The sequence below is a fragment of the Vigna radiata genome, chromosome 2, assembly GCF_000741045.1.
Source record: "Vigna radiata var. radiata cultivar VC1973A chromosome 2, Vradiata_ver6, whole genome shotgun sequence".
Classification (NCBI taxonomy): domain Eukaryota; kingdom Viridiplantae; phylum Streptophyta; class Magnoliopsida; order Fabales; family Fabaceae; genus Vigna; species Vigna radiata.
This window is the reverse complement of record NC_028352.1, coordinates 1061386-1074537: the sequence shown is the minus strand read 5'-3', so window position 1 is coordinate 1074537 and position 13152 is coordinate 1061386. Positions and strand designations below refer to the sequence as shown.

At 34.1% G+C, this 13152-nt stretch overlaps 2 protein-coding genes across 2 annotated transcripts; both read left to right on the top strand.

Annotated features, from left to right (window-relative positions):
* The first annotated feature begins 2129 nt into the window (after nt 1-2129).
* On the top strand, nt 2130-5344 carry LOC106778114 (disease resistance protein RPP13-like). The gene has a single exon (XM_014666030.2). It carries the CDS (start codon nt 2469-2471, stop codon nt 5277-5279), a length of 2811 nt encoding a protein of 936 aa, XP_014521516.1. The 5' UTR covers nt 2130-2468; the 3' UTR covers nt 5280-5344.
* A 4201-nt stretch (nt 5345-9545) lies between these two features.
* Nucleotides 9546-12629, top strand: LOC106778113 (putative disease resistance RPP13-like protein 3). Its single transcript, XM_022777168.1, has one exon. It carries the CDS (start codon nt 9784-9786, stop codon nt 12538-12540), a length of 2757 nt encoding a protein of 918 aa, XP_022632889.1. The 5' UTR covers nt 9546-9783; the 3' UTR covers nt 12541-12629.
* Nucleotides 12630-13152: the final 523 nt, after the last annotated feature.

Below are 13152 nucleotides of genomic sequence, written 5' to 3'. Positions count from 1 at the left end.
CACGAAGCCATCAACACTTATATTAACCATGCAAACAAACTTGAAAGTTTATCTCCCCTTAAAACGACGCTCCCTAAACAGCACTCCAACAACTTCGTTCATCGACCAATGAGCCTTAAACTCCTTTTATTTTGCATACATAGAAATTAATATATAAAAAGATATTTCTTTTCAGTTTTAACATATTTTTTATATTTGACATCCTCAAAATTTTATACATTTAAAAAAAATGTTTGTATAAAATATTTTTTAAAATCGACAAGTTATTGTTATGTTATATATTTGTATAAACATAATTTTATATTAAATTTAAAAATTTTATATGATTTTTTTTTTTATTTCTAAATAAGTATTGATATGTTTATATTAAATTTACCTAAATATAGAAGTTGGTTAATTTGTGGTTTGTATTTATTTTGCTAATTTTTTAAAAGAAATAGTGTAATCATGCACGAATCTTAATTTTTGTTTGAGATTTAGTAAAAATAGTTAACTATTAATAATTTAAGTATCAAGTCTTGAATTGGGTGATTATGTAACTTTAAATTTGGTGTAATTTTTAATTCAAACCATTTAGTTTTATTCCATTGTGTGTGTTAATACATCTACATTAAGTGTAACTTTAAATTTAGTGTAATTTTTAATTCAAACCATTTAGTTTTATGTGTGTGTGTAAATTTGCTTGATTGATTTTGATTCACGTTGAGTTATCACAGTTTAAAAATAAGATTGATGCCAGTAATGAAACGTATAAGATTGATTTTGATTTTACATATCTCTTAAGATCTTTCTACAACAGGATTAATATTTTCTGTTTTGTAATTACTCTTCCTAAGAAGAGAAGAATAATCAAGTTTTAGGGTTTTATTATGGGGTTTTTATTTTTCTGTTAGGGATTCTAACGAATTTCTTTGTGTGTAATCAATACTCACCGGAACCCTATATAATAGGGATTCCAGCGTCTCTGTTTCATAATAGCAAATACAAACAATCATCATTTTCATTCAGTCAATCAGAATACTCTAATATTCTCTTACCTCTATTACCACGTTTCTTCATCTTGATCTCTGCCTTGCATTTTCCGTTCAAGCACCGCTGCAGAAAGCATCGCCGGAGCACCATGGAGATCGCCTTCTTCTCTTCCCTCTCGCACGAAGACTCGCGAAGCTGCATCTCACCTAACTTCTGACTTGCAGAAGGTTCGAGTGCTGCTGGGCCACAGTTTTTGGGCCTCAGTCTTTCAGACTTTGGGCCTGTGTTTTTATTATACAATAACTTTACAATATAACAACTTTAAAAATATTTATTCTAAAAGCAAAAGATTGACGAAGAGATAAAAATTTTACAAAATTGTTGAACTTGTTAAAAGATATATTCTCAATTTGATCATTGTGTTCGATAAATACGTCAAAATAATTAAACTTTTGAGATATTAGAAATAATGAGAAAGGCTGACCTTTCTCATTTGAGTACGTAAATAAAATATTTATATTTAATTTTAGTATACTTGATATATTTTGCATCCTAAAACTTTCATAGACGTAAACAATTTTTTTTTTTTTATTTCTAAAACATTTGTTTAAGATCTACTACTTAGTATTGTATTAATACACACGTTGAAAAAAAAATCTTAGTTTTCATTTTGAGATTTAGTAAAACTGGATAAACATTAATAATTTTATATCAAGTCTTGAATTGTTTAGATATTTTTTGAAAAACTACTTTTCATAGTTTGTTACTACACACACATTAAGTATAGTCTTAAAATTGATGTAATTTCAATTTAAACTATTTAATGTTATTCTCTAGATACGAATCAAAATTTAAGATAATAGATTTAATTTACATGTACGTTAATGAGTTGTGGAAAATGCTAACGTAAATGGGTAGACTCTCACCTTCAATTGGAAAATTAAGAATTGCATTGCATTATTGATGTAAATGTTAACATTTTCATTATTTTTCAATATCTCATTTTTCAATATGAGAGATATTAGTGATGAGAAATTGTGAGGATATACATTTAATCAATTTGATCCAAGCAGCACGGCAACGTCTATTTTAAGTATATAAGACAAAGGTTGGAGTGCTGTGTCAGCTATTTGAAAATGTTGTTCTGTCATTAATGTAAATATCATAAGGAAAATAGGAAGAAGGTGCAATGCACATAGCACGAAGGTGCCACGCTACTCAGATTATGCACTCAAGGAGAAGGTTTACTGCAAAAGTAGTAATGGTTGACGCAAAGTCAATGAACCAATAAAACCAGAATCCTTGAACCCGTCTTTATAAATTCTTTATTATTATTGCAGCCACTTTTCATACTATGGCATTTCGATACTCTTTTCTATCAGATTGCAATCTACACTGTATTTCTCTTTCTGGTGCCTTACTAAATTTTCTTCCACCGCCATTCACAAACACAATACCAAGCACACATCAAAATCTACACGCACGTCTCCACTGTAATGGCAGAGAGTGTAGTTTCCTTTGTTTTAGATCACTTAGGTGAGCTTGCCGCACGCGAAGCTAACTTGTTGTATGGCGTGGAGGATAGAGTCCAGTCCCTCCATTACGAACTTCAAATGATCAAAGAGCTTCTCAATACCACCAAGAGAAAGAAGGGAATGGAACACATTGTATTGAACCAAATCAGAGATGTGGCCCACTTAGCTGAGGATGTCATCGATACATTCGTAGCCAAAGTTTCCATTTACAAGAGGAGAACCATTCTCGGGAGGATGCTCCATGGCTTTGGCCAAGCAAGGTTGCTTCACCATGTAGCCCACAAAATAGACAATATCAGAACCACTCTCAATGAGCTACGCGACAACAGGGACAAATATGATGCTTTCAAAGAAACTAATAATCAATCTGCAACAGAAGAGGAGGAGAAGGAAAGGTTTCAATCGCTGCACAAGCTTAGAAGAGACGTGGAGGAAGAACATGTGGTTGGCTTTGTCCAAGACTCCAAAGATGTCATCAAACAACTCCTGGAAGGTGGTTCAAATCGTAAAGTTGTCTCTATCGTTGGCATGGGGGGATTGGGGAAGACCACCCTTGCCCGAAAGGTCTACAATAACAATCAAGTGAAGCAATGCTTCAAGTGTCGTGCATGGGTTTATGTGTCCAACGAGTGCAGAGTTAAGGAGCTTTTGCTTGGTCTTCTTAAGCATTTGATGCCAAAATTTGAACAGCAACGCAGAGGCAACAAAAAAGGTATGAAAAGTGCTGGAGATATTAGTAGCCTGAATGAGGAGGAGCTGAAAAAACTGGTGCGGAACTGCTTGGAGTGGAAAAGGTATCTTGTGGTGGTAGATGACCTGTGGAAAAAGCAAGATTGGGACGAGGTGCAAGATGCTTTTCCAAACAACGATAGAGGCAACAGAATATTGCTCACTAGTCGTTTGAAAGAGGTGGCCTTGCATGCTGGTCATGATGTCCCTCACTATCTTCAATTCCTGAATAAAGAAGAAAGTTGGGAGTTGTTTCGCAGGAAGGTGTTTAGGGGTGAAAACTACCCTTCTGATTTGGAGCCACTTGGACAACATATTGTTCAAAGTTGTCAAGGTTTGCCGCTCTCCATCATTGTCTTAGCAGGGTTGCTAGCCAACAGGGAAAAGTCATATAGAGAATGGTCTAAAGTTGTGGGTCATGTTAATTGGTATTTGACTCGAGATGAGACCCAAGTGAAAGATATAGTTCTCAAGCTTAGCTACGACAACTTGCCAAAGAGACTAAAACCATGTTTTCTCTATCTTGGGTTATTTCCTGAAGACTTAGAAATACCTGTTATGCCATTATTACAAAAATGGGTAGCAGAGGGTTTTATACAAGATACAGGGAATAGAGACCCAGATGATATTGCAGAAGACTACTTGTACGAACTCATCGATCGTAGTTTGGTTCAAGTAGCAAGAGTGGAAATGAATGGAGGTTTGGAGACGTGTCGGGTTCATGATCTTCTTCGAGACCTTTGCATATCAAAGAGCAAAGAGGACAAAGTTTTTGAGGTTTGCACAGATAACAACATTCTAATTCCGACCAAACCTCGTAGATTGTCCATTCACAGTAAGATGGCTCACTACATTTCTTCAAGCAATAATGACCATTCATGTATCCGTTCCCTGTTATTCTTTGGTCCAGATTACTGTGTTGATAGGAGAGAATGGAAATGGCTTTTGGAAGGCTTCAAATTGGTTCGGGTGTTAGAGCTCGAACCAAAGAGGTGCGGAAAGATCCCTTCAAAGTTAGGAAAATTTATCCACTTAAGATACTTGAGAATAGACTCGGAGGAGGTTAAGTTTGTTCCAGCTTCAATACTTGATCTTTGGAATCTACAAACCATAGACTTAGGTCCTTGGAGTCATGACATTCCAATTTCTTTCCCTTTACAAATATGGAAGCTCAAACATTTAAGACATTTAAATTCACGACGACCTATCAAGCTGCGAGGCAGTAGTTCAGGATCAAATGAAAAGATGTGGAATCTTCAAACCATTTCTCCTCTTGAACTCAACAAGCAAACAACATTTCTGGTAAAGAATGAAACATTTCCCAATCTTAAGAGGATGGGGTTGAAAGTAGATTCTGGATGCAAAGGTGAATTACCCAATTTGTTGGAGAGCCTACAACAATTAAGTCATCTGAATAAGTTAGAGATTCTCCTCCCAGATAGTTATGATGCAAGTTTAAATGTAGAGGGTTCAGTCCATGAAAGTGTGGAAAGGAACAATGGTTGCAAGCCACAAGAACTGTTACAAAACCTAGGACAATTCAATTATCTATCTGTCTTAAAGATTGAGAATGCTTTGAACCTTCTAATAAGTGCAGTCACATTTCCTCCAAACATTACAGAGTTAAAGTTATCAGGGATTAGCTGCATTAGCGATGAGGGGATAAGTGGTTTGGGAAATCACAGCAAACTCAAAATTTTGAGACTTTTGGGAGATGTAACTTGGTCTGGAGATTCCTCTGTGTTCTATTGTGTCGAAGGTAGTTTCCCAGAGTTGGAAATATTTCGAATGGGTGTTTTGGCAGTTACAAAGTGGAAATTAAGCAATGGTGCAATGCAGAAACTTGAGAGTGTGATGATCCACAATTGTGAAATGTTAGATGATCTTCCAAATGAACTTTGGTCTTTGAGTGGATTAAGAAAAGTACAGATAACTAAACCATCAGAACAAATGGTTCGCATGCTACGAAATTTGAAAATAAACAATGGGATTCAACTTCTCATAGATGCCGAAGAACCTTTTAGTTTTGAAAATAAATTTTAGAAATATAAGATAATACATTAGAGAAAAGAGTCAATTAAATATCAATAATAATCTAGTTTTTCTATATACCATTTGAAGGATTCACTATACTATGAATATAATCTTGTTGGAGAAAATATATGAATTTTAACTATTTATAGTTTTCTGATTCTCTAAAAATGTCCACGCAATTGACTCAGCTGAATTATTTTTACATTGCATTCAACACTGTATGGCCGTGATTGTTCTTTAAATTTCCACCGGTTTTAGACAGAAAAATGTCCCAAAATATTGACATTAATTCATAAAATACTGTAAATATTTAACACCCATTGCACAGAGAAACGCATAAAACTTGAAGCTTCCAAGTCAATGGGTCTTCATAATATAAAACATATTCTTACAAACTTTCCTCTCTGTTATCATAAATACATATTCATGTCCTAATTTATAGAACGCGCAAAACTTTTGTAATTAACATAACATTAAAAAAAATAGGTTAAAAGCTCTTTTTGGTCCCAATTTTGGTTCAGAAAATTCGTTTTGGTCCCTGAGTTGAATTTGTGTTCAATTTCGTCCCAAAGAACGAATTTAATGTTCAATTTGGTCCTTTTCATTAACACCGTTAAAATTGTTAACGGCAAGGTGTCCAGCTCTGCAACTGCTATGTGTGGTGTCAATTTTTTGCTGACTAGGAAACCTTTTAAGTTGGAATTAGAATTTTTTAAAAGATTTAGAAGGGCAAAGTGGGAAATCATCTTCCACCTACTAAAATCCTAATTCCCAATTCAGAAACCCTAGCCGTCACCCACCCTTAAGCTACCACCTCCATGGCAACCACCACGCTGCCGGTGACCACCACCCAACAGTCCCGCCGTCACCAACAGCGCAATCGCCATTGTCATCAAGCAACGTGGAAAACCTGCAGTAGAGGTAAAAACTAAATTAAACAAAGTTTATGGCAATCAGAAGTTAATTAAATTGGAAAAACTAAATTATTCTGTTTAGTTGTGTTGTTAAAATTTTAACATTGGATTATAGGCAGCGAACATCTTCTACTATTTGACTTATGAAGGTGTTGTTGATCTCGAAACAATGGAAGACGATATGCAAAGAGCAGCTATCGAAGACCAGATAGCCAACTTTGGTCAGACTCCAATCCAGATATTTCGTAAGAAGCACCCGAGAAGAGGGCCACCTATTCCAATTGCGCATCCTCTGTACTTTGCTCCTGATTCTATCAGTTTGACTTCCATTGTATGTAATGCAAGTCAATGTCCATCTGCTTTACTGTATGTTAGTCAATGTCCATCCTTTTTTTTATTAGAATTATGTTTGGTTTCAAGAGTAATGAAACAATCTCTAATTTTCAGCAGGATCCATTCTTTGGAGTTGGAGGATCTGACATTCTTTCTCCTCGCAAAATTGGGATTCCTGTGCCTGAAAACGTTGAACTTGGAGCTCAATGATCCACGGTGGTCACGCATGGAGATTGCGCTGTTGGTGACGGCGGGACTGTTGGGTGGTGGTCACTGGCGGCGTGGTGGTTGCCATGGAGGTGGTAGCTTAAGGGTGGGTGACGGCTAGGGTTTCGAATTGGGAATTAGGATTTTAGTAGGTGGAAGATGATTTCCCACTTTGCCCTTCTAAATCTTTTAAAAAATTCTAATTCCAACTTAAAAGGTTTTCTAGTCAGCAAAAAATTGACACCACACATAGCAGTTGTAGAGCTAGACACCTTGCCGTTAACAATTTTAACGGTGTTAATGAAAAGGATCAAATTGAACATTAAATTCGTTCTTTGGGACGAAATTGAACACAAATTCAACTCAGGGACCAAAACGAATTTTCTGAACCAAAATTGGGACCAAAAAGAGCTTTTAACCAAAAAAATATTACAACAATTATTAGATGATAAATAAACTCAAACTCGTGTGTATGTTTTTAACTTGTTCTTGTTCTGGTTAAAAATTATTCAACTTAATTTTAATATTTTTATTTATTGATTATTATTTGTACATGAGAATGTTTGATTATTAATTTTAAGTTTTTTATTGAATAAATTTTTCATTTAGTATGTAATATAAAAAATGTATCTTCTTTATCATCAGTGATCATTAACTTTTTGTTTTATTTGAAGAGTTTTTTTTTTTTATAAAATAATATTTAATTATCTTTCAACAGTTCAAATTTGAAAATATTTCTTAAATTAAAAAGGTACATTCCATCTCAATATACCAATAGCTGTATATATGTTTTTTTTTTCAATTTCATTTAATAGTGTCTCAAATTATTTATAACACATACATTTGATAATTTTTATTTTTTAATATATATTTTATTTACTATTATATAACTTAATGTTATTATCATAAATCTTGTTTATCACCATTAAATATATATTGAATTTTAAAAGACAAAATATATGCTAAATTTTAATTATTATTAGTTTAATTTTTGTTTTGTTTACTATCTCTTTCATAGTAAAAATATGTTTTATTGTTTTTTTACTGTTTTACTTGTTATAGTAAGTTGAACTTATTATGATTGATATTCATTATGTCATATAAAACACAAACTTTATATGTCTCATACAACTATGATGTCAAAACCTCTGACATAGAAAGTCAATTTCACATGTCATAAAAGTCATGTCTGTACTAGTGATATTCTAACAGCTCCTACAATAACATAAACATGATCATGACACACTATCTAAAACTACTGATCAACAGATCAATAGAAAGACTCAAGCTTCACATGCAAGCAAAAATCACTCACATGCATGTAAAAACACTAAGACTAAAGAAAAGAGTAGAAATCAATTTACTCTCTTACATAAACTGATCGGAATAGAATTAAATATTTTGTCTGAAAGAGTTCTCAAACGTTTTGTGATATTCAAATAGATAGAAAAAAAATAAAAAATCTTAAAAAGAGGATAAATAACTCTAAGAACATAGTTCTAAAAAAATAGTGTAGTTTTATATAATGAAACTCGTTTATATAAACTCATATTTATAATTAAACTTTTAACATTAAAATTATTGAAATTCATTATTTAAAACATACTTATCACTTTTAAAACTTTAAAACTTTATTTTTTATGCCTTTACACGATATCTTTTATTTTTTGTTGAAACTTTTCCATAAATTTAATTTGCCTTTTTAGCCAACAAAAAATAAATTAATCAATATATTTAGTGCATTGATAAATTTTTATATTGTATTTGTCAATATGAGATATTATTGATGAAAAATTAAAAGATTTGATCCAAGTGGCAGCGCAATATGTATTTAAAGTATAAAAGAGGGACGTTGGAGTGGTGAATTTGCAATTTGAATAGGTTGGGACGATCAAGTTGATAAACAACAAAGTGACTATATAGATTAACTACTCACTCACACAGTGTGGAAAAACAAAGCACTCTCTTACATATATATTATTCTATTACACCTAACAAGGAAATAAACTTCGGCACAGCTGTACAATCATAAGTATAAATATTCTGAGGTAAATGAACCATAAACACAGTTGTAAAAAGGAAAATAAAATTTTAACACCATTTTTTGACACCATTTTAACACTGCACACGTGTCAAAATGTGGTTGGACGATTTCAAATTAAAAAACAAACTTTGGTTTTTTTCTTCCAAACATACCTCTGTCTCAACTTTTTTAATTTGAAATCGTCCAATCACATTTTGACACGTGTGCAGTGTCAAAATAGTGTCAAAAAATGATGTTAAAATATCATTTTCTTTGTAAAAAACGATGAAACCAACCACAAACACAGTATCCAAAAAGGGAAAATGACATTTTAACACCATTTTTTGACACCATTTTGACACTGCACACGTGTCAAAATGTGGTTGGACGATTTCAAATTAAAAAAACAAACTTTGGTTTTTCTCTTCCAAATATACCCCTGCTTCAACTTTTTTAATTTGAAATCGTCCAATCATATTTTGACATGTGTGCAGTGTCAAAATGGTTTCAAAAAATGGTGTTAAAATATCATTTTCTTCCAAAAAAGACATATCAATATCTTGACACACTCACACACACCCTATATATATATATATATATATATATATATATATATATATATATATATAATTCTATTCCAAGAACACAGTATCCAAGAACAGATCCAAAATTGGGACGAGCCAAGGATAAAACAAATGAATCTCTTACATATATATTATTCTTTGCCATCTAATAACGAGGAAACAAACTCAACACAGTACTCTCATAAATAGAAATATTCTAAGCCGAATGGCTACAAGCTGCAATGCACATGAGGGTGCCACGCTATTCACATGATGCACTCCTTGTATGTTCTTTATTATTGCAGCCACTTTTTATAATATACATTTGCAATTCTTTTCTATGCGATTACAAGCTACATACTGTATTGCTTTTCCTGGTGCCTTAGTAAATCCCTGTTACTCATCTTCCATCACAAACCACAAACCCATTATCCAACCACAGATCCAAAATCTACACGCTCCTCCATGCTGTAATGGAAGAGAGTATAGTTTCCTTTGCTTTAGATCACTTAGCCCAGCTTGTGGCAGACGAAGTTAACTTGCTGTATGGCGTGAAGGATAGAGTCCAGTCCCTCCAGAGAGAACTTGAAATGATCAAAGAGCTCCTCAATAACACAAGGAGAGAGGAGGGAATGGAACATATAGTACTGAACCAAATCAGAGATATGGCCTACTTAGCTGAGGATGTCATCGACACATTCGTAGTCGAAGTTGACATTTACAAGAGGAAAACCATTTTGCAGAAGATGCTCTGTTGCTTTGGCCAAGTAAGGTTGCTCCACCGCTTATCCGCCAAAATTGACTATATCAAAACCACTCTCAAGGAGATACGCGACAACAAGGACATATATGATGCTTTCAGAGAAACCACTAATGAATCCGCAGCAGAAGAGAAGAGGGAAAGGCTGGAATGGCTGCAGAGGCTAAGAAGAGACGTGGAGGTAAAAGATGTGGTTGGCTTTGTCCGTGACTCCGAGGTTGTCGTCAACCAACTCTTGGGAGATAGTTCAAATCGTAAAGTCGTCTCTATCGTTGGCATGGGGGGATTGGGAAAGACCACCCTTGCCCGAAAGGTCTTTAATAAAAGCCAGGTGAAGAACCACTTCCATTGTCTTACGTGGGTTAATGTCTCGAACGACTGCAGAGTAAAGGAGCTTTTGCTTGGCCTTCTTAAACAGTTGATGCCAAATTTTGAACAACAATGCGGAGGCATTAACAACTGGAATGAGGATGAGCTAAAAAATAAGGTGGAGAACTGCTTGGAGGGGAAAAGGTATCTTGTGGTGCTAGATGACTTGTGGAATATAAGGGATTGGGACAAGGTGAAAAGTGCTTTTCCAGACAACAACAGAGGGAGCAGAATATTGATTACTAGCCGTTCGAAAGAGGTTGCCATGCATGCTGGTCTTGATGTTCCTCACTATCTTCCATTTCTCAAAGAAGAAGAAAGTTGGGAGTTGTTTCGCAAGAAAGTGTTTATCGATGGAGACTGCCCTTCTGATTTGGAGCCTCTGGGAAAGCTGATGGTTCAAAGATGTTGTGGTTTGCCGCTCTCCATCATTGTTTTGGCTGGGCTGTTGGCCAACAAGGAAAAGTCACATATACTATGGTCTGAAGTGGTCGATCATGTTAATTCATATATCAATCGAGATAAGACCCAAGTGAATGATATAGTTCTCAAGCTCAGCTATGACAATTTGCCAAGGAGACTAAAACCATGTTTTCTCTATCTTGGATTATTTCCTGAGGACTTTGAAATTCCTGTTGCGCCATTATTGCAAAAATGGGTTGCAGAGGGTTTTATACAAGATACAGGAGATAGAGACCCAGATAATGTTGCGGAAGACTACTTATACGAGCTCATCGATCGCAGTTTGGTCCAAGTAACAAGAGTGAAGTCAAATGGAAGTTTGGAGAAGTGTGAAGTTCATGATCTTCTTCGAGATCTGTGCATATCACAAAGCAAAAAGGAAAAAGTGTTTGAAGTTTGCACAAACAATAACATTGTAGGCATTGCCAAACCTCCCACACCTGACAAACCTCGCAGACTGTCCATTCACAGTGCCATGCATGACTACATTTCTGCAAGCAAAAGAGACCATTCATGTGTTCGTTCCCTATTTTTCTTTGGGACACATTATGATCAGTGGAAATGGCTTGTTGACGACTTCAAATTGGTTCGAGTGTTAGAGTTTGGACCTATCAGTCGTCAAGAGAACCTTTCCAATCTAGGGAACTTCATCCACTTAAGGTACTTAAGAATAAAAGATGTTTATGTTTACTTTGTTCCAGATTCAATACTTAATCTTTTGAATCTACAAACCATAGACCTGGGTATTTCCAGGGGCGGGGGTCGAGTTTCTTTTCCTATTCAAATATGGAAACTCAAATATTTAAGACATTGGAATTCATCTGGACCTATCGAGTTGCGAGGAAATTGTTCGCAATCAGTTAAGAAAATGTGGAATCTTCAAACCATGTCTCCCCTTGTATGCAATAAGCAAGCAATATCTCTAATAAAGAATAGAACATTCCCCAATATTAAGAGGATGGGATTGGACGGGAGTCGTGAATGTGGAGATGAATTACACAATTTATTGCATAACCTACAACAATTAGAGCATTTGAATTCATTAGTGATTATTCCCCAAGGTTTTCTTGATTTCAAGCCTCAAGAACTGGTTCAAGGGCTAGGAGAATTCAGTCATCTAACTATTTTAGAGATTCATTGTGTAAAGGATCTTCTAACCTCTGAGCACATATTTCCACCAAATGTTACAGAGTTAACTTTGTCAGGAATTCACTGCATTAGTGATGAGGGGATGAATGGTTTGGGAAATCACTCTAAACTCAAGATTTTAAGACTTTTGGGAAATTTACTCATGTTTAAGAACCCCACTGACCTAAATTGTGTTGGCTTCCCACAGCTGGAAGTGTTGAAAATGAAATTTTTGCGGCTTCAAAAGTGGGAATTAGACAATGGTGCAATGCGGAGGCTTCAACATGTGATTATCGACCGTTGTGGACCATTAGGTAATCTCCCAACTGAGCTTTGTTATTTGAATGGGTTGAAAAAAGTACATATAAATAGCTTTCCCTCAAAAGAAGTGATTGGACAAATGGCTGACATCTTACGAACGTTGGAAACAAATAATGGAGTTCAAGTCTTGGCCGGACATATATATATTCCACCTTGGGATGAAGAGAATGATTGGGTACATGATTACTAGCTCATTTGCCTTCCATATTTCATTTGTCATTTGTCTTCAGATCATGTCTTTTATTCTTCCTTTCTTTTTACAATTTAAGTTTGCACTCATTCTTCCTTTCTTTTTACAATTTAAATTTGCACTCAGTTTTTGATTTTTGGTTTGTTTGGATAAAATGTTTGGTTTTATCTTTTTATTATGTGAGAAATAAAAAGAAACATGAAAATTACATCTTAATTATCATTTTGTTTATGAAATAATGATTTAAAGATTTAATATATTGAAGTCTCTTAACATAATTTATATTAATCTAATTAGAATATTTATATATAATTATTTGATAAATTAAAAATATTTAACTTTGTGAGAAATTAAAAATTAATTACATTTCTTTTTTATACTCAAAATGAATATATTTCTTTCAAAAAAAAAAATGTTCATGAAATGATTCTGACTTACCAGAAATATTTTGGTATTATAAACTTTATCCATGTGAAAGATTTTTTTTTGACTTTTGTGAAATTTTCTTATCTCAACTCGTATAACCAAGACCACATTACAGATTTAATATATATATATATATATATATATATATATATATATATATATATATATATTTCAACTCATTTCACT